This window comes from Lasiosphaeria miniovina (genome assembly GCF_030549165.1).
Source record: "Lasiosphaeria miniovina strain SMH2392-1A chromosome Unknown B0T26scaffold_7, whole genome shotgun sequence".
Taxonomy (NCBI): Eukaryota; Fungi; Ascomycota; class Sordariomycetes; order Sordariales; family Lasiosphaeriaceae; genus Lasiosphaeria; species Lasiosphaeria miniovina.
The window spans coordinates 1504552-1525372 of NW_026848226.1; the positions used below are offsets into that span (position 1 = coordinate 1504552).

Genomic DNA, 20821 nt, shown 5'->3' on the forward strand with positions numbered 1-20821 from the left:
GCCTGCATGAAGGATCGTCTTCTCGAAAAGTTCGACGCATGTGCCGCGAGATTGCATGCAAGGGTAGCAGAGGGCCAAAGCACCCTTCTAGAAGCCTTCTTTCATGCCGTGCGCCTTAACAGCCGCCTCTATCGTGTCGGCCAATCTCGAGGCTATTGTGTCGCCATTTATTTGCATCCCGTCTCTGCAACTTGGACGACTAGTGTCGGCGAGGCTGAATTCCGAACTGTTGGCACGACCAAGCAGCGGAATGACCGACGCCATCTTCACCACAAAGTAGCTGGCGGCAAGTCCGACAGCCTCCGCTGCTATCTTGTCCAGCGGCGGGCATGATGGCAAGTTGGCGTTTCAGCATTCTGGCGCGGATGCAGACTCGGCTCCATTCCGGTCGCCAAGCACGACGGAAGAGGTAGGTGCCCATCTGCTCACGATGTATGTGGTGCTAGGTAAAAGGGTAACGGCGGTCCTAATATTGAGCGGTGACAATGGCCTATGAACATGGCGTTGGGGTGTAGGCCACGCACAGGGTACACGTGGGGGTCGCACCTTGGCCTGATAAAGAAATTCAAAGGCCAATGAGTAATCCAAAGCCTCGTGTAATTAGCTCGCCATGGGCCTGATACAGAATTTCAAACCCCTTTTCCACATTATTTTGCCGTCATGGAGATGGCTCCCAAGATTTGATCTCGCTCCCTTGATGTCGCCGCGGTAGGACTGGAATCTCGTGCTCTGGCTTTCAAATTCGAAAAACCGTCGAAGCTTTGGCTTCTTAAAGTTGTATATCGTGTTGGGCTCTGCTGTCCTACCTTCTCGCGGCTATTCAGAAGCAGTTGGCCAAGGAACCGTTGTCGAAAGGGCGCTTAAGCAAATCTCCGGAATCCTTGCACTGGGTGGTCAGTTTGTTACCCAGGTACAGAAGCATGGACGCCAGTTGTCAATGCTTGTCAGGGGCAAGAGATATCCGAGAGCCAATGACATGTTTCCTTCGACACCCACCCAAATGGCGGGGGGGCTTCCCCATGAACGGCCTCCAATCGGGAGGCTATGGTCAAAGTATAAGCAAGTTCTTTAAGCTTCGGCGGGTTTTGGTGAAATAAGCAATCCAGTCGGCTGCTGTGCCTCTGCGATGGCCTGTTTAGCCAACCTCGAGACACGCCAGGGCAAATATCCAATGCTTACGGGTTTCAGAGCGTAGTTCTTCCACTCGCAGGTCCTCAACAGCTAACTAGAACTGGATAGAGACGCGAATAAGGTAGTGAAGTGCAATAGGTCAGTTGATGATGATATTCGCGTGTTCAAGGAGACAAGGACCACTGCTGAGCTTCCCGAGACAGGTAGTTCAATTCACGAATCGGATAGAAAAAGATGTGCCAAACAAAGGCTTGAAACTCTTTCCACAAAGTCCTAGACATACGGGAATCGGGAATGCAAAGCCTCAGTGTCAGCAGCTTCCTGATTGATCGGATAGGCCTCCGCCGTCACGTCAGATCGAGAGCAGTCAGCGGCGCCCCCTTTGCTCATGCGTCGGCCGGCAGGCAAGTGCAAGAGTAATTAACGTCTGACCAATTGGACAAGAGGCCTCGATGGTTCTGGACAAGGCTGCCAATGTTCGAAATAAAACAACTGCAAGAAAACATTGAAGTCGGTCTGAGTCACGGGCCTGGTCGAGGCAGCTGCGTCGGAGACAGACGACGCCGGTCGGCTCAGATGTCACGCGGAAGCCAATGACCGGCAAGCAAGCAATCCCGTCTGGTACAGGTCGCGCAGCGGACAGTCTCCATCCGACATCCAAGTAAGTCGATGGTTTCGTGGATCGTCGGCCGCCGGCAACTTAAAGAGCCCCAAGTGCATCAATGAAACACTGAGATTTTGTCTAACTTATCGGCACCCGCGCGCGTCTAGATCCGGGGCGGCAGACTGGAGAGTGTTGTCCACCGCCCAAGGTAGGTAGGTAGGTTTCAGTGGAAGCTGCGAGTCTGGGGCTGGTTTTTCCTTTTTTTTTTCGCCCAGACACGCAAGGAAAGCGCAGTGAAATAACGCCCAAGACTCTCTCGCACCCCCCTTCCTTCCCAATATGGTAAGCCGGCTTACTACTTCCAGGTTGCTTGAGCCGTTTGCCCAGACCTTTATCGTCTAGTCCCTCCAGCGCCATTGGTCAACCTCCCGCGCTTGCCTTTGCTACAGTACATGCTCAATGCACCTGCTCCGCCCCGTTCTGCCCTCAACAATTGCAGGAGGGCGACCAAGTGTGTGCAGCGCCTTTCCGCTTCCTTCCTAGCGCACCGAATGGACAAGGCAGGAGTGGGTCGCCAGAGGGCCAAGACCGTTGTTCGTGGTAGGGCTGATGACAGGACGGATGACTGATAGCCCTACATGGAGCACGGTTGGGGAATTTGGCCTTGCGGGTGCAGCATCCACTTGGCCCTACGCAAGCCCAAGCAAATCCCGTCCACTTGCTGACCTCGCCAGAAGCTTCCATTCCACAGCCAGGCCACCTCAGACGTTTCTCACCTGTCCGCATTTTGTCTGGTGATCTTTCGTGCGTGCACCGAAACGGCACGGCACTTTGACACTTGGTGCAACGCTGGACTATCATCTTCGGCACCTGGCTTATAGCGTGCTGCACGGCCCAAGGTACGGCGCCTATTAGTGTATTTACGAGTTCGAGATGCCTACCAGAGGTTTAAGCATACCTACCTTCCATAACTTTCTAACCTACCCTGTACTGTAGTCTAGTCTTCCTTTCTCTTTTTTTCCACATCATGACTGCTTCGAGCGCTCCTTCGACATCTAGCCAGAATTTTTCTACGTTTCGCCAACGCCTGCATCTATTAGCCGCTGGCACTAAAATCCCAACTGACAGCAAACGCGCCCTTGCTAGGCAACTTTGACATATAATTAGACTTCTAGGCAAGTACAAGGTAACAAGGTTATGACGCGGCTCTCTCCTCGGTGTCTTAGCTGCACGCTAATCAACACCGGGAGACGCATCCGCAGCTCGGGCCGACTTCAAGCAATCGCGCTCCCCCCAACTCTTTTCCTTTCCTTTCCGTTCTTATTACGCAGCAGCACACGGAGCGAGAGGAACGCTAAGTCGTCGACCCTTAAGTGCGGACCCCGCAAATCCCATCCGAGGGTGGCTCAGCTGAGGATGCCGAAGAACTTCAGCATCAGCTGCTCGTTGACGGGCGCCGTGTGGCCGACCCCCACCCCGAAGAAGCCCTGGAGCTTGGTGCCGTCGCCATAGATCATTTGCGTGTACGCGGCCGACGGCACCCCGGAGACGTTCTTGCCAAAGGGCACGTCGAGTACGGCCGACCACTGCTTGAGCGCCTCGACGGCACACTGCGGCCGCACCAGCGTGTCGGCCAGCCCGTGAAAAATCTGCATGCGGGGCCTACGACCCGTGTACCCGGGGTAAGAGTTGTGGACAAAATTGGCCCTGAAAGAGGTTAGTAACCAGTCAGCATCAGTGCGGCTCTGCAAAAGAAGAAAAAAGGGAAAAATCCCCTGTCATGGATGGTGGATTTCAGCACGGACCATTCCTGCGGCGTGTGTTGGAGCCCCTGGGCGCACGTCTGGTTGGCCCCAAAGGGCGTGGGCTGGCCCTGGGAGCCGGCGAAGCATGCGTGCGCCGTGCCAGAGAAGGCCGCCCCGGCCTCAAACACGTCCGGATACGACCCCGCCATCACGTTAGTCATCATGGCGCCCGACGACGAGCCCATGACGTAGACGTGGTCGCGGTCGGCGCTGTACTTGCTGATGGTGTAGTTGATCATGTTGATGATGCCCAGCGCGTCGCCGCCCTGGCCGTGCGTCAGCGTGGCCGCGCCGTTCACATCCCAGCAGTTGCTATAGTTAGGCGTGCCCGGGTAGATGAGGATGAAGCCGTTGGTGTTGGCGTACGATGGCAGCTTTGTGCCGCTGTACCACGAAGGCGCGCTGCCGCCGCACGGGTGGAGCTACGCGTCGCCAAAGGTCAGCTCAGATTCCCGTTCAGTCAATGGGGTTGGGATGATACGAACTGCGACAATGACGGCTGGCTTGGCGGCAAGTTTGTCAGGCACGTAGATGTACATGTAAATCTTTGTCGGGTTCGCGCCAAAGTCTTTGACCTGTTGCAGCGAAGCGCAGATGCCCGTTGCGGCCGTGGCCACGAGCGCGACAAAGCTTCGGAATAGCATGGTGGGCGATTTCCTTCTGGGTGAGCTGAGATGGGACAAGAGGATGCTAACTGCAGATCACAGTTCTTACCATTTCCAGCAACGTCGGCAATCGCGACTTATATACAGATCCTGTCCGCGCTTGCTCGGGTTGCATCGTCGGTCGTGGATAGGATGACGACGTCTTTCCCCCGGGACGATAAGCGCCGCAACCAGCCATCGAGATAGAACTCGGCAGGTAGAAACGGGGGCAGCAGACGCAGGAACACCGGAGCACAACCAGAGAAGTTTCCAGTTTTGGATTGTTTTCGGGCATGTGGCTAAAGGGCGGGCGGTTAAATGTTTGGGCAATCAAAGCGACACGCTTACGGCTCCCCACACGGCTGAACCGCAGACCTGGTCTAGGGTTGGACACCTATATATTGCGCCAATACGGGCGCCAGGTCCGTTCCTGTCGGCACCTGGGTTCGGCAACCTCTGCAAAGAGCCATCTTCCCCCCAAGCGCACGAATTAGCTATCGCGACCATTCAGCCGTGTCCTCTGGCGAACGGAAAACCAGGGCAGGCGATTCTCGGGGCTCTCATGTCACGGTCCGGACGCCGTTTTAGTTTGGGTGCGCTGCTATTTTGGGCCGAACTCCCCAAAACACCCCCTCTCTCGTGAGCCGTCTCGCGACTCTAGCCTAGCCATGGACAAGCTTGGGGATTCCGGCCTTGCCCTGCGGATACAGTAAAGTGATTTTAGGCGTCAATCAGGCGGCTATGTCCGCACCGTCTGCCTGGGCAACATGGGCCGTCAAGGTCGCCGAATAGTCATACGTGACGCGGTCTCCAGGGTGGTGTGGGCGGCTCCTCAGATTGAATCGCAGGCCGGCAGCATCGCACGGGAATTGTTGGACTCGCCGCGGACCTGACAGGACCGAGACTCGGAACCGGAGACTTGGCAGCTACCGCCAGCGGATTTGAAAGCTGCTCGCTCCGTCGGCCCCAATGTTTGCGGCCAACTGGATGTCGCTCATTCTTGAAACCATGCGGAAGTGTCATCGTGTTTGTCATGAAATGTCCGGATGCCCCTGAGAGTTCTGCTCATATTCACAATGAAAAGCTCGGGCTAGGTCTAGCCATGTCTAGCAGTCCTTAACTGAACACTGAGTTGGCTTTCGCCGACCTGTAGAGTGGCTTGAATTTTCGAGCAGAAATTAGACAACATAATTGCCCAGTTTTGTCAAGGTGGCTCGTGAAACGAATGTGACTGCCTGGGCAACACGAGGCCACAGTGCTTGCAAATCTAATTACTCAATCAAACTCAAAAGCCTCAAGCTTACCGGCGGCCCCCATGCAAGTCACACATGAAACTCTCTCTAAAAGTCGAGGGAGTTTCTAACGGCCCAGCATGAAACCTGAACAGAACAACTCAACTTGCGTGAGAAGTTACTAGTATCGTTCATTATCATACAAGCATCTAATATCATCCAGAGACTGCAAAAGTTCTGTCCCCTTCCAGACTAACTTCTTACAGGCGAGCCTGGGTCTGAAGGCTGTCGGCGAGCTGAGACACTTTCTTGGCGGCATCCTCCTCCGCCTGCACGCGGTCGACGAGGAATCGCATGTTGCTAACAAATCTGCCATGGCGGGTGGTCAACACAGCAGTCCTTTTGGTTAAAGAGTCCGTGTTCAATCGGAGCGGGGAACAGTTCTTACATTTCACGGAGCTTGTGGTCCTGGGGATACAGCGCCGCGAGCAGCACCTGGTTTCTCAGCAGGTAGAGGCTGTTCCGGCTGTCGGCGTCCTCCTCTGGCTCGGAAATCGGAACATGCTTCCAGTACTCCTTCAGGTACGGCTTTCCGAGAGGGTAGCGCGGGTTACGGATGACTCCCAGATCCACTATTTACACGACTACAGGTTAGGAAAGCATCGACACGAGAGCATGCGAAAGGGGTAACCACTCACTCTCGTTGTGGGCCCAGAATATGCACGTGTCAAAAGCGCAGACGGTTTCGCCGTCGGTCCGGTACTTGATGTTGCCCGGCCAGGCATCCCCGTGCACCAGAGCTGGCGTGATGGAGCGCCCACCGGTCTCCAGTGGTCGCAGGTAGCGAGGGATGACCTTCTCAAAGAACAGCGGGCGCAGTCTCGCCAGCTCGGCGTCGGGCACTCCGCGGCCCGCCTCCTCCTTGTCGAGGTAGCGCCTCATCTGCTCGCTCCAGAACTCCTCCCAGGTCGCCTTCCAGCCGTTTTCCTGCTCCATGTTACCGAAGCGCGTGTTGATGGGGAACCCAAACATGCCGTTGGGCGACTTGCCCATGCTGCGAGTGTGGAGGGCAATGAGGCCCGACATATAGCCTTCGGGGCCCGGAATATCATCGTCGATCATCTCGGCGAACTCTGCCAGGTAGAAATGGACGTTTGGGCGCGACTTGTACGTGCCCAGCGTGATCGGTCTCGGGAGGAATTCGGGAATGAACTCGTGCGCAGTGATTTCCGACTTGTAAGCAGCCTCCATCAAATCCCACCCCGTTTCGCCCGCCGACTCCTGTTATCTCACGGGTCAGCCCCAAATCTCGAGTGCGTGGCCGCAGTTCTGCCAGAGGGAAATATCTCAAACCTTTTGAAAAAAGACCTGCGAGCTGCCATCGGGCATTGCCACTTCGACTCGGTACGTGTTGCAGTAATCGCTCATGCCGGAGGGAGTCACAGACATCACCTTGCCGCCCTCGGGGAGCACTGCAATCTCGGTCAGCAACGTTTCTGGATATCTGGAGGCAGACTAGGCTGGCTGGCCAAGATGATAGACTCATGAGGGGGTCCGCATACCGGCCAAGAGGTTCTCGTCGAGCTTCTGCTCCACATCTCGCTCATCGGTTGCCATTGCGGAGTGGACGGTGACAAATTCAATTCAACTCGATTCGATTCGATTCAGTACAATGCAGTGTGGACGAATAAGCTTACACAGAATCAGGACGACGGCGGCCTCGGTGAGTGCATGCGTCAAGTCTTGGGAACGGGGTCGAGGAGCAGCTCGTCTCAAAAAGCGCACGGGGGCGACCGAGAACCAAATACATGCGTCTTCACCATCGCGCGCGGCCTTCCCAGGAGCCCGCAGGCCGATTCCGTGACTCGGGGGGGCCAGATTTGGCTTGTTGCTGGTGCGGCCGTCAGCATCGCGGCCAACTGGTTCGCCTGTTTCGAAAATCCGGTCGTCCATCTCAGTCACCTGTCTTGTTTCACGTATATCCTGCAGCCAACACGCGGAATAAGGCTTGGCCGCCCGGCGCCGACCCGGAAAACGGCGGCCAGTTAAATTGATTTCAGATCTAGGTTAGATTTGTGTTGCGCCGAGAAAAAAATGGGTCGGGAAGGCGGGGTTGGTCTGTTGGTGGCCGTCGGTGAGACAGAACTTGAAATGTTGAGAGGCAGCCATTCGCACCTTCCTCATCGTGCAACAATGTCGGTGTCTGGTCTCCACCTCGACAGAGACTGACTGGTCCTCAATCTGCACTGTAGAACTGATTTTTGGTTTTTCTAGCGCTCGCATTCCCCATTTCCTCCCGTCACCATCGAGTCAGCCATTGGATGCCGTCGGGTGTTTCGCTTGGCCGTCTCGAGCGGCGCAGCAACGTGCCATAGGCCTTCTGACAAAGCCGGCCCGGCAGACGGGCTTCCTGCCGCAGCCGCAGCCACACCCAGCCCGAGACCCACGTCCGAACTTGGAGGCCGTTTCAAGATTTGCATCCTGACACATGACCTAAGCCGCTGCCGCACCTCGACTGGGCCGTTCGGTTATTTGAGAACGGGGAAACGCCCGACCGCCACGCGGATGGATGTGTCGACAGCCCCAGGCAGGCAGGTCCCGCACAATCTGCCGAAACAAGCCCAAACTGAATCGAGATGCGTTCGAGATGCGACGCCAGGGCCGTGGCGATCATTTCGCTGGCAATGCCCCCTTGGGACGCATTTGCAATTCCTTCGGGAAACAGGAAAACAATCGGCCTCTTCCACCAAGCTTCTTCTTTTTGTTCAAGGGCCCCCCGAGCCTTTTTGCAATGCAAAGTTTCACCTTGCTTCTTACGTCAACTTCGTAATAAAAACCGAGTAAATCGCTGTCTTACCCGTCAGCTCGTCTCACTGCGGTCCCAGTGACTCCGAACGAGTGTTGATTGTCCTCCCATGCCTTTCTCCGCGCAAAAGAATCCCCCGCCGCCCCTCGCCGGGAAGCCGAATCCGTCCTCGACAACAACGGGGATTCCCTCCGAATGGAACATAACAATGGAATTCGACCAACCGACGCCGGTGAGGTCCCCAGAGCCGAGCCCCAAGTCCTCTTGTGCCCCGTGCCCCGTGCCCCATGCCCCGTGCCCCGTGCCCAAGTGCCCAGGTGCCCACAGCCGCCTGTGCCCCCTGTGCCGGGAGGTGACCCCCCACAGACCGGAAGCTAACATGGGATCCTCTCAGAACCGGCAGCAGAGCTCGACGTGGAGCTCTGGAGACAAGCAGATAGATCTCACCACTCCCGTAGAGGCGGAACACGTCGGCGGCTTCCGTGGACGGCTCAAGAGCCTGCGGCGAACAACAACTGACAAGTCCAAGACGTCAACCCCGGACAATCTCAGAGGCGCACTGGGGCTGAACTTGCTGCACGAGCCCTCAGAGCCACGTGTCGACTTCGTTTTCGTACGTCCCCGATTCGCGTACCAGCTCCTATCCCGTGCGTGAAACCTTGTGCTCACTGTCTGCATCTTTCAGGTCCACGGACTAAACGGCGGCTCGAGGAGGACGTGGAGCGCGACCTCTGACCCCTCGACGTTCTGGCCCAAGGAATGGCTTCCCTCCGAAGCCGGGTTCAGACATGTCCGCATCTCCAGCTTTGGCTACGACTCGGACTGGACCAAGTCGCAACCCAGCACCCTGACCATCCACGACTACGGCCAAGCTCTACTAGCAGACTTGTACAACTCGCTGAGCCTGCGAAAGAATGGAAATGTGAGTATCTTCTCCCCAAGAGACCTATTTGGTGGCGAGGTCTGACCGGATTTACAGACCCCTATTGTGCTCGTGGCACACAGCATGGGAGGCTTGATTGTGAAAAAGGTAAATTGAACCCCCCGGCTGACCGTGCAGTCGTTTCGGGATCGCTAACATGTTTGCTGCCCAGGCCTACCTGCTCGCTAGAAGAGATCCCATCTATCAGGAGTTTGCGAAGAGAATCCACAGTCTGTACTTCTTAGCGACCCCGCACAGGGGGGCTGACTCGACATCGTTCTTGACCACATTTATTTCCATGTCTCTTGGTTCTTCCGGGTCGAAATCCTTTGTCAAGGAACTTATTCCCGGCTCTGGGACGCTTCAAGTGGGTTTTCCGATGTTACGTGACTCTTTTTCGTCCCGTTGCTGATGCGCAAATCCAAATCCAGGTCATCAATGACGAGTTCCGGCATGTATGTCAGGACGTCCATCTCTGGTCCTTCTTCGAGGGCCTCCCAACCCAGGTTGGTCCAAAGTACTTGACCGTCGTTGAGAAGGAGTCGGCCGTGCTAGGTAAGTCAACACAACTCGTGCTCTTCGCCTCGTGCTCTTCGCCTCGTGCTCTCCGCCTCGTGCTCTTCGCCTCGTGCTCTTGGCCAACTATAGCTGACGACACCGGAAAGGATTGCCTGGTGAGCATACCCAATTCCTGCAAGCAGATCATCGCCATGTCGTCAAGTTCGAAACTGCAGAAGACACAAACTACAACATTTTGCTTCGCTGCTTCAACACGACCATTGCGGAGATTGAGAAGGAGTGTAAGTCAACCCCCTTGGAGCCAGTTGTGGACTTTGCTGACGATAGCAGACATCGCCGACAGGTTTGAGAACCACAAGGCTCAGATGAAGTTGATTGCGGCTGCGTTTGACATACCTGACCGCCCAGATGGCGATTTCAACAGAGTGGTAGACAAGCTCCACGATGGATCCTGCGAATGGCTGACCGAACACGCCTCCTTCCAGGACTGGCTCGTTGAGGACCCATCAGAGGCCGACTCCAACATGAAGGTAACCACGCTCAACCCTTCCAGGCAGGAGCCGGCCGGCTCGGCACCTCGATATCTGTGGCTTAACGGCCCACCGGGTTCTGGAAAATCCGTGGCGTCGACCCACGTTATCAGGCATCTCGAGTCGTACAACCTAGACTGCGCATATTTCTACTTCAAGGCCAACGAGAGGTTCAGCATTTCCCACATGCTCCTTTCGCTCGCCCTCCAGATGGCGGAATCAAACTTCCAGATCCGCCACACATTCTTGGCAATGATCGAGGAAGGCGAAACCATCAACAGCCAGAGTGACCACACGATGGTCTGGAGCAATTTGTTCCTCGGCAGGATCTTCAAAATGACCCTATCCCAGCCCCAGTACTGGGTCATTGACGCCCTCGACGAATGCCCGTCCAAGGCTCTCTCGGTTCTACTCCCCATGTTCGCAAGGATCGATCCGTCCTTCCCTCTCAAAATATTCATGTCCAGTCGCCCCAACGGTCTCGTAGAGCGCCTCCTCAACCAAGAGAAGATCCAGCGAGTCGAGATGCACACCGGCCAGGCTGAGTCGCTCAAGGACATTGAGATCTTTGTGAGGTCAAGACTGTCGCCGAACATCCTCGAGGGCTTTGGCAGCGAGGAGCAGGCTGAAACAAAATTGGTGGCCGAGATCATGGAGAAGTCGAACGGCATCTTCCTCTGGGCGTCGCTGATCATGGACCGCCTCGACGAGGCCCATAGCATCGAGGCCATGCGAGACACTCTCAACCAGGTCCCCACCGAGATGAGCGGGCTGTACCAGGGCATCCTCGCGGACATTAAGGCGTCGCCGAATGCAGAGCTGTCGCTGTGCATTCTCAGGTGGGTAGTCTGTGCGAGAAAGCCTCTCACGACCGAGGAGCTGAGAGAGGTGGTGCGGCTGGACATCAACCAAACGCTGCGGACCTCGGACAGATTCGCACAGATCTGCGGCAACATGATCACGGTCGAGGACAACCAGATCCGCGTCATGCACCAGACGGTCAAAGAGTTCCTGACCGGAGAGCAGTCGGGCTTCTACATCGATAGGTCGTGGTCGCACGCGCGCATCGCAACGCTCTGTCTGCAGCATCTCAACGGGAAGAACTTCCTGCCGCCCCGAGCACACCGGCCCAGTCCTTCCAAGGTGAACGCGGAGGAGACCGTCTTTGACGAATATGCCATCGCAAACTTTTCGTACCACATAGCCCACTGCACCCCGTCGGAAGCGACGCACAACCTGCTGCCGCTGCTCGGCGCCTTTATCTCTTCCAACGTGCTGACGTGGATCGAGAGGGTGGCGACGACGAGCAGGCTGTACATGTTCAGCCGGGCCATCAAGCACCTCAAGTCGTATCTTACCCGCCAGGTTATCACTTGCTCGCCCCTAAACCCCGACTATTCAGTGACGCTGAGGTTCCTCGAAGACTTGACCCGGCTCGGGGCCATCTATGGGCCAAACCTGCTCCTCAACCCGTCCATCATCTACACGCTGATCCCTCTGCTCTGCCCCAAGTCGTCGGTCATCCAGTCCAAGTTCGCCAAGCAGTTCCGCCAGAAGGTGATCTGCTCGTTCAACGAGGAGTGGGACGAACGCCTCACCTCCTTTTCGTACCCCAGCCGGGTTCTCTCCATCGCCTGCTTCGACCCCTACTTTGCCATCGGGCTCTCGGACAGCTCGATCAAGGTCTACCGCAGCACCACGTTTGAGCTCGTGGCCAACCTCCAGCACGGCGAGCCTGTCCGGCGCCTTGCCTCGGGCATGCTCACCAACGTCTTGGTGTCTGGCGGCATCAAGTGGATAAAGATGTGGGGTCCCCGTCAGGAGCCTCTGTGGACGGTGCCCATGCCCGACCACGCGCTGTGGTTCGAGTTTAGTCCCGACGACTCCAAGCTCTACGTGGCGGTCAAGACGGGCGAGGTCTTTGTCTACCGCGTCAAGACGGGACAGCGGCTCGAGGCCCTGCCGGTTCTCGGCGAGGAGCAAACGGACTCGGACTCGGACAATGCAGACCAACACCAGCGCGTGATCACGCCGTCGCTCATGAGGATATGCCCCAAGCTCGGCATTGCGGCCATCGCGTACCGCAGCTCGCACCTGAAGCTGTCGTACTATGACAGTGACGAGAGGGTCGACACGTTTGTCAAGGAGGGATACGAGGACGGGGTGCTGCCGCCGCAGATTCTCGACGTGGCGTTCAACCTGGTGCTCGAGCAGAACCTGATGGCGGTCTCGTACCTAGACGGCGACCTTGTCACGCTCGACCCGTGGAGCTTGCAGCAGAGGAACACGTACCACCTGCACGCCGTCACGCTCGCGGCGTCTCCGGACGGGTCGACGCTGGCGGCGGGAGACAGCGAGTGCGTCATCTCGCTGTTCGCGTTCGATTCGCTGCGGCTCATCTGCCGCATCTCGTCGATGGAGGAGCGCATCATGGGCATCGTGTTCGCGTCCAACAGCCTGCGCTTCTTCGACCTGCGGGGCAGCTCGTGCAACGTGTGGGAGCCGGCGGTGCTCATCAAGAAGAGCATGGCCGACGACAGCTCGAGCGAGGACTCGGACGAGTTCCTGACGCCGGCGTCGAGCCTCGTGTGCAACCGGTCGTTTGAGGGCAGCAACAACATCACGGTGGTGGCGCAGGCCGGAGACCTCAACTACGTGTTTTGCGGGCGCGAGGAGGGCTCCATCACGGTGCACGACACCAACACGGGTAAGGTCTGCGCCGAGTTCAAGTACCACGCGCGCATGGTCGACATCCGCCACCTCGAGTGGAACCCGCAGACCAAGGTGCTCTTCAGCGTCGACGCCTCGCGCCGCTGCTTCGCCACCCGCTTCGCGCCGCCCACCACGGCCGCCCCGGCGTGGAAGCAGCTCGACCACACCCTCGACTTCCGCGCCGCCGACACCGTCTTACAGGTCGTCGTCAGCGCCGACGGCACCATGTGCCTGGTGTCAACTACACGGGGCGAGGAGATCCACGACGCCACCCCCGGTCCCGCTGTCACGGACGGCACCATCCCCGCCCCCACCCCCCTCACCGCTACCTTTCCCACCCCTACTCCCACCACCGCTGCCTTCCCTATCGGGGCTGCCACCACGCTGACCAACTACTCTGGCAAGACGGGCCGGTGGCTGCAGCACCCGACCGACGCGGAGCGCCTGCTGCTCATCGACGGCCACCGCCTTCACGTGTTCCGCTGGAAGAGCCTCGAGCGCGAGACGGACGCGGCGGGCATCGAGCTGACACTGCCGGCCGAGCTGGCGGGCGCTACGGTGGCGGCCGACGACTGGTGCTCGCGCGCGGGCTACGGCACGCTGCACCAGTCGGTGGCCATGTATAAGTCGCCGTCCGAGACGGCGTTCCTGACGGTCGACATACCGGCGGCGCCCGCAGCGGGGGCCGCATGGCCGCGCCAGGTCGACGTGGTGTGCACGGCGCGCCAGCTCGTGTCGGGCACCAAGGGCGCGCTGGGCATCTACAAGTCGAGCCTGTATTTCCTCAGCAGTATGGGCTGGGTGTGCTCCATCAGCCTGAAAGGGCTGCCGGCGTCAAAGTCGTACGTGCGCCACTTCTTCATCCCGTCCGTCTGGCTCAACAGCGGCGCCACCATCGCCCGCGTCGTGTCCAAGACCACGGTCGTCCTCGCCTACCGCGACGAGCTCGTGGTGTTCCAGGGCTTCCTGGACTTTGAGCACAAGACCAACTTTGACGAGATTGTCCAGGAGGGCGCTGTCGTTCCGCTGGAGCCGCGCTCGCCGTGATGATGGACTAGCAGATTGTTTTTTGTCCCAAAAGGTGTATTTGTGCGTGGGTGTAGGTGTGTGTCTAAGTTTGCAAATTGCTGTTGCTGCTGTCTGGCTAGGCAGGGTCAATTCTATAGAATGGCCATACGAAGTGTGTCTCTCGTTCCCCGACTCTCGTTCCCCGACTCTCGTTCCCCGAATCTCGTTCCCCTTCTTTTTCTCTCGTTCTTTACAACCCATTCTAGCCTGTGTCGCCCTGGTGTATGGAGTATTTCTGTCTGATTTCTTTTTTCTGCATTATTTTTTTTTCACCACACCCGTTGAGACGAGCGCGCGTGGTGGGTGTGAGGCCTTGGTGAACTCTTGTGCATCACGGGGCCAGTGGAGGGAGACAATAGGACTTGAGGTACCTAGGTATTACCTAGGGTATCTATCCTCGGGATAGGGGATGGATGATTGGTGGTGTGACCCAAACTGTAGATTTCTCAAAAGCTAGCTTGTCGAAAAAACTGGCAATACTTTACTGTAGAACTATATTCCTTTTCTCAATTTTCTCTAGCGTTTTGTGACGTCCAGTGGCGACAGGAGGTATCTGTGCGTATCCATTTACCAAACGTGGTACGCGACCCCTGCCAGGCGCGTATTGACCAGGGTGGGGAGCAGGCGACGGTCACGTCACGTGCTTTGTTGGCTGCTTCCAATTGATTGATTGACCCGATGCTATGCGACGTCATCCCTTCCCTAGCTCGTGCGCACCTACGGGGAACAACAGAACCCTCTCCCGCCTCAGAGTAATGGGCTGAATTGCTCATGACAACCATGGCGAGGCTTGCGCTGATTACCTGTCGTTTTACACGGTGCGCGCCCGTCGGCGATGCGCGGCGACGGCTGTTTGCGACGGCATCGACTAGCCCAGGCGGAGGCCGCAACGGCAATAGCAACGGCAGCGGCAACGGCAGCGCTGGCGCTGGCCCGACCGCCACCAACTCGCCGCCCCCGCACCTCGACAACCGCGTCAAGATCGTCGAGGTCGGCCCGCGCGACGGCCTCCAGAACGAGAAGAAGTCCATCCCGCTCGCTACAAAGATTGACCTGATTGAGAGGCTCGCGAGGACCGGCCTGTCGAGCATTGAGGCCGGCGCCTTTGTGTCGCCGAAATGGGTGCCCCAGGTCAGTTGCTGCAGTTGCTGCCTCCAGTCACTGACACAGAAGGCAAAGCTGAACTGGCTGGCTGCGTAGATGAGCAATTCGGGCCAGATCCTCCAACACATCCTCCAGCGCGACATCCCCTCCCGAACCCCCCTGACCTTCTCGTTCCTCGCGCCCAACATGACGGGCATGAACGACGCCAGCGCCATCTTCGCCCGCCACCCCACAGCCTTTGAGACGGAGACACAGCGGGCGGCCAGCGCGGCGGCAGGGAAGACGACGGCCGAGACGACGGGGCAGGCCAGCAAGCCGGCGTTCGAAATCGCCGTGTTCGCGGCGGCGACCGAGTCGTTCTCGCAGCGCAACCTCAACTGCGACATAGCCACGGCGCTGGCGCGGTTCGCGCCTGTCATCCAGGCGGCCAAGGACGGCGGCCTGCGCGTGCGCGCCTACATCTCGGTCGTGCTGGGGTGCCCGTTCGAGGGCCGCGACGTGGACCCGCACCGCGTCGCCGAGCTGGCCACGGACCTGCTCGAGATGGGCGCCGACGAGATCGCGCTCGGCGACACCACGGGCATGGGCACGGCGCCCCGCACCCGCGCCCTGCTGGCCTGCCTGCGCAGCGCCGGCGTCCTCCCTGAGGATCTTGCCATGCACTTCCACGACACGTACGGCCAGGCCCTCGTCAACACGGCCGTCGCCCTCGAGCACGGCATCCGCACCTTTGACGCCGCCGTCGGCGGCCTCGGCGGCTGCCCCTACAGCCCTGGCGCCACCGGGAACGTCGCCACCGAGGACATGGTCTACTTCCTCGAGAGCCTCGGCATGCGCACCGGCGTCGACCTCGACGCCGTCGCCGACATTGGCGCCTGGATCACCCGCGAGGTCGGCAAGCCCCACGAGAGCAGCGTCGGGAAAGCTGTGATTGGCGCCCGCTCGAGGGCCGGCAGTCCGGAGACGAACTAATGCATGGAGTGCCTGCGTGGAGTGGATGGTTAATGTTGTACGGTGCGTGGACGCTGGCTGTCTTTGGGACTGGCTGCCTATGGTTCATAGGCTACCAGATCAAATCCTGTGGTGGTGGTGATGGTGTTGGTAGGCAGGTGTGTGTAAATACTATCAGCTGTCCAAGTGTCAAAGGTACGGCCCACTATCTAGGTGTCTGTCTGTCATTGTTTCCTTCTGGGATTGTAGAATTTGGTAATAATTCCCGATCTACTTCCTCCAACCCCCCCCCTTTTGGCTTTGTATGGAAACATTCCCCGTTGCTGCCTCCGCTTTGCAGCCGTCCTTTCGTCCTTTCCCCTATCTTTCTTCCAACCGTTTATAACTCGGCGATGGGCTGATCACTTTGAACAAGACTTGTCTGCCATGGCAAAGGAGATTGCCGGAATGTTGGAGCGGGATGCTCATCTGCAAGTAATTAAACTCGTGTTAACTTGTTGGCACCCGGCTTGCCCACTCTCCACCGAGCTCACTTCATGTTCGGATGGAGCAGAGAAAGAAGCCAATGGCGATGCCGTTCTGCGCCTTTCATCTGTAGGCAGGGCCGAGCCATAATGTCCTATAGCCCCCAGATACATCAGACGGAGAAGTGAACAAATTGTGATGGCCCACGAAGACACCGTAGCCCGAGATCGACCCACCCTTTCCATCTGATCTCGTCGCTTCGCTAGGAACCGCGTCCTAGGTCCGAGAGTCCGAGGCACTGCCTTAATTGCTGCTGCCAGGCCGTCGTCACACTTACTTTCACACGTTGTTAGGATGGACATCCAATCACGAGTTCGGATTCGGCTACCACAGCCAGCGTATATGAGCATGTCTCCCTCATCGCCGAGCCCAAACCCAAACCCAAACCCAAACCTAAACATTCCCGTTTCCAACTGGGTGCGAAAGGCGCTTTCTCGCTTCTGGCGCAGTAACAGCACCATGTTGCCCAAGTACGGTGGCGTCGAAAGCAGCGGCGACATCCTACAGTCGCCCTTCAAACCGAGAACCAACAACAGCGACGCCGGCGCCACGATCAAGATGGATCTCGACGGGCTGCCAGGACAATCAGACGCCGTTTTCGAACGACACAGCAGGCCGCCGCCGCCACGGCAGATACTAGTCACGACAACAATCACAGCTAAGAGCGAGCCAAAAAATCACAGCGCAGCAGTAAAAACGCCAGCCAACTCTTCCCCCACCACCACCACCACCATCACCACCACCCAGCCACGCCACCATCAACGGCGCCCGCTCCCTCCGCTGCCATCAGTCCCGCTGCTGAACCTCGCCGCGCCCTCGCCCGCCCTGCCCGTGCGCTCCGGCCTGCGCCAGCACCAGTACGACTACGTGGCGCGCGTGCGGCAGCAGCGCAACCCGGCGCTAGCGGCGCAGCACGAGCTGCTGGCGCGCAGCCGCCGGTTCGAGAGGCAGTTCTTTGCTGCGGCGGCCACCGCCAATTCGCCTAGAGGCAAACTGTCTCTGCCAGGCACAAAAAGACCAGCTGGTGCCTCTTTTGCGGGGGAAGAAGAAGAGGGACGCATACCGCGCTCGGCTGTTGCTGCTGTGGATCCTCGCAAGAGGCCCCGGACGAGTAATCTCCGGGCCGCCCTGCGCTCGTTTCTCGATGAGGTTGCTGGTGAGCAGACGCAGAACCAAACGCAGGCCCAGACGCAGCGCCACAGGTCGTGGCCTGAACAAGGACAAGGACATGGGCATGTTGAAGCGCCGCGCCGTGTCAATCATGTCAACAGTAATATCACCAGAGCCGCCAGCACCGCCACGGCTGCCCTCCTGCCATCGCCCATGCCCCGTCCTCCTGCCCTGCCCACAACCACTAGGCCCGCTACCATTACTACAAATACCACTACCACGGCTATTACCGCAGCAGCAACTGGCGCCCCCACGACGCCAGCAAGGAGAAAACACAAACGCTCGTTCGCCGTGTTCCTCGGCCGCAGCAGCTCCCGCAACAACGTCGCTACCACTGCTCCTTCAGAGAATAACAACAACGAGGACAGGGACAGGGACAGAGACTCGCGGAACCGCAGGCTCGGCCACCGCCGCGCCGGCGCAAGGACAGGGCCTCCGGGGAGTGAGTTTGGGTTTTATGGGTGGTGATGGGAGTGGAGGTTATAATATGGGCGCTGGTGATGGGGGGTGCGGTTTATTGATTTACGAGGGCCAGGGACAAGAAAGTACAGGGACGGGAAAGTGCGCACGGGGGTTGTGTACACATGGTTATATGGAAGGGGAAAAGGCTGGCTTCATAGATTGGGACGTATTTGCTGTCTTTTCTCTCAGAACAGAGGAGACAATGATACATGTGGTATGGATGGATGGTAGCCGGCCGGTTTGGACCGAGCTGCTTACTTTCTTGCACTCTGCGGTTGTCTTTTCTTTGCAACTTTTTGTTTGTTACCCAGACTGAAAGGGGGAATCGCAGCGGGAAGTAATTTATCACGGGCGAATAACAGGATTATAACAACAAATCTCACATGGACATGCAGGTACGCACGTATTGAGTTCTTGGAGCCGTCTTTCGGCTTGTTCCTGAGAATTCAATTTTATTTATCCAGCCACTCATCAGGCGTAGTCCTCTTTGGCAAACGTGTTTGCTACGATAAATGGGAAGCACGTCGTTGCCTCGGCGTAAACCTTGTTGATTCCCTCGGTTAGCGTCACCAGTAAAAAAAAAAAAAAAAAGGGGGGGGGGGAATACCCAGATAAGAAAAAAAAACTCACCTTGACGGCATCTGCGCCAACCTTGATCTTGCCCCACGACACGGCCTCGTCGGGGCGGGCGCCGGCGTCGCTGCCGTCAAACTCCTGGGCCGTGTTAATGTAGACGGCCGACTCGGCACCGTTGCGCATCAGGCAGGCGTTGGCAATGTGGTGCTTGACGACGCCGCCGCCGAGGATGATGATGCCGGCGCGCTTGGCCCGCACGGCGATGGTGTTGACGCGGCGGATGTCCTCGACGATGTCGATGCGCAGCTGGCTGGGCGAGGCCTTGAATGTGTGGAAGTAGAGCATGTCGCCGAGGCTGCCGTCGGTCAGGGCGGGGCAGAAGACGGGGATGTCGTTCTTGTAGGCCCAGTAGTAGACGGAGCGCTCGTCGTTGATCTCCTTGCCGAGGCGGTGGATGACCTTGGACGGCGTCCAGTGCACCTCGACGTCGGTGCCGCGGCTGGCCTCCTGCTCCTCGAGCATGCGGTCCAGGATGGGCACGACCCAGTCCTCAAAGGCGCAGTAGTTGGAGTTGGGCACCACCAGGTTGCCGATGCGGTTGAGGCCCTTGGCGCGCAGCTCGGCGCCGCGCTCGCTGAAGGACGACATGTACGTGTCGCCTAGGCACTTGATGAAGTCCTCCTCGATGCCGCCCGCCGTGGTCACGATGGCCGACACGTGCTTGTGCTCGACGAGGTACCGGAACACGCCCCGCAGCCCCGACGAGATCATGTTGGACGTGTAGCCTAGGAAGATGGTCGTCTTGTCCCCGGACTCGAGGTCCCTCCACGCGCGCTGTAAAAAGAACACACAGTTAGTTAGTCTGTACACGGCGGCTTGGGGGCATACACAATATCTTTTTTGGACAATAAAAAATAGGCTGCTTGCCCCCCATTTTTTTCCTTGTGGTGAGTTCGCTTTTACAAGACGTCGCTAACCATTTCGTTGATGATCCGGACGGCTTCGCACATGGACGACGCCTGGAAGCCCATGTGCTTCATGCCTTGGAAGAGGTCGTCGACCGTTATAGGCCGGCCCTTGAACTTGTTAAAGTCGAGCTCCTCGACCTTTTGCGCGCCCTCGGGCATCTCGACCGACTTTACCAGCACAGCCTCTTTCGCGGCGGTGGGTGGCTGTGTGGCTGCCATCTTGATGCAGAGAGTCTCTCCCAAAAGGTGCTGGAAGCAGTTGAAGTTCCTTTGTACGAGAAAGAAACTCGGAGCCTGAGCCGTGGCTTATTGGATCAGATCAGATCAGATCAGATCAGACCCACGATTCGATATCGAAACCCTAATCCAGCGGCTGTTTCGCCTTGATTTGGACCCTGAAAGAGTGACGGCCGTTTCCAACGTAAAAAAGACTCCCTGCGTTTATGGGGTGGAAATGCCGAATTTTTTAGACGTCGATGAATGTCTCTGTTGGGTCACAGATTCGACCACGAACGGTTGGTTGATGAGGTGAGGGGCATTTCTGCTGCTCATCCCTTCCACAGGTTCCGAGTCGGGTGCGTGCCCCGTACGTACGGTACGGAGTACAAAGGTCAGTACGGAGAAGGCAGACGACAGGCAGCAGTGCCGCTCCACAATTCCATCCCATGAAAAACGAGGAGATGAAATTTTCACCGTCTGATAATTGGGGCGTTTACGGTGTTTGGATACAAGGCGCATCGATTTTATTTACTCGGCTTCGGACAGTGCTTGGCCTGTAACCGTCTTCAATCGGTGCAGATACCCAACAGGCGCCGCCGCAAATACACCCTGAACCGCCTGATGCGGCCGCGATTCTGGAACGCTGGCCAAAAATCGGGGCGGGATGAGAAGAAGGTGCAGCCTGGATGCACTAACATTTAAATTTTGCGTCTTTAACCGACTGCCCAATCACGAGCCGTAGGCCACAAGCTCCAAGGACAGGGCCCAGTCTTGCATTGAGCACACCTGATCGGGAAGGGACTAGCGCAACGCCGCCTTTCCAACCCGTGGTGGGTTTTAAGTGGGTGGCTTGTTCGAGACACCGGGCCCACT

General features: G+C 57.8%; 6 protein-coding genes across 6 annotated transcripts; 3 read left to right on the forward strand and 3 right to left on the reverse strand.

The window, feature by feature from the left end:
- Nucleotides 1–3141: 3141 nt before the first annotated feature.
- B0T26DRAFT_755842 (Alpha/Beta hydrolase protein) lies at nt 3142–4184 on the reverse strand (the record flags this gene model as incomplete). Its single annotated transcript, XM_060446015.1, has 3 exons — nt 3142–3442; nt 3541–3962; nt 4026–4184. 3 exons carry the CDS (start codon nt 4182–4184, stop codon nt 3142–3144), a joined length of 882 nt encoding a protein of 293 aa, XP_060291422.1.
- Nucleotides 4185–5558: 1374 nt separating this feature from the next.
- Nucleotides 5559–7474, reverse strand: B0T26DRAFT_447436 (Fructosamine kinase-domain-containing protein). Its single transcript, XM_060435085.1, has 5 exons — nt 6979–7474; nt 6770–6888; nt 6115–6697; nt 5865–6048; nt 5559–5785 (listed from the first exon to the last, which is right to left on the reverse strand). Exons 1-5 carry the CDS (start codon nt 7031–7033, stop codon nt 5677–5679), a joined length of 1050 nt encoding a protein of 349 aa, XP_060291423.1. The 5' UTR covers nt 7034–7474; the 3' UTR covers nt 5559–5676.
- A 1127-nt stretch (nt 7475–8601) lies between these two features.
- Nucleotides 8602–13952, forward strand: B0T26DRAFT_755844 (uncharacterized protein; the record flags this gene model as incomplete). Its single annotated transcript, XM_060446016.1, has 7 exons — nt 8602–8835; nt 8908–9144; nt 9202–9252; nt 9317–9511; nt 9576–9699; nt 9810–9944; nt 9994–13952. 7 exons carry the CDS (start codon nt 8602–8604, stop codon nt 13950–13952), a joined length of 4935 nt encoding a protein of 1644 aa, XP_060291424.1.
- Nucleotides 13953–14753: 801 nt separating this feature from the next.
- On the forward strand, nt 14754–16049 carry B0T26DRAFT_743623 (hydroxymethylglutaryl-CoA lyase; the record flags this gene model as incomplete). Its single annotated transcript, XM_060444286.1, has 2 exons — nt 14754–15104; nt 15174–16049. The coding sequence occupies 2 exons, from the start codon at nt 14754–14756 to the stop codon at nt 16047–16049; spliced, it is 1227 nt and encodes a 408-aa protein (XP_060291425.1).
- A 963-nt stretch (nt 16050–17012) lies between these two features.
- Nucleotides 17013–18191, forward strand: B0T26DRAFT_755846 (uncharacterized protein; the record flags this gene model as incomplete). The annotated part of the gene is made up of 1 exon (XM_060446017.1): nt 17013–18191. One exon carries the CDS (start codon nt 17013–17015, stop codon nt 18189–18191), a length of 1179 nt encoding a protein of 392 aa, XP_060291426.1.
- A 465-nt stretch (nt 18192–18656) lies between these two features.
- Nucleotides 18657–19948, reverse strand: B0T26DRAFT_655866 (Deoxyhypusine synthase; the record flags this gene model as incomplete). The annotated part of the gene is made up of 3 exons (XM_060438661.1): nt 18657–18728; nt 18816–19623; nt 19725–19948. 3 exons carry the CDS (start codon nt 19946–19948, stop codon nt 18657–18659), a joined length of 1104 nt encoding a protein of 367 aa, XP_060291427.1.
- Nucleotides 19949–20821: the final 873 nt, after the last annotated feature.

Coding starts and splice junctions, on each gene's coding strand:
- B0T26DRAFT_447436 (XM_060435085.1), bottom strand. CDS start 7,033: ATGGCAACCGATGAGCGAGATGTGGAGCAGAAGCTCGACGAGAACCTC. Junction 6,889..6,978: donor CGACGAGAACCTCTTGGCCG/GTATGCGGACCC, acceptor CCGAGATTGCAG/TGCTCCCCGAGGGCGGCAAG. Junction 6,049..6,114: donor ATTCTGGGCCCACAACGAGA/GTGAGTGGTTAC, acceptor TCGTGTAAATAG/TGGATCTGGGAGTCATCCGT.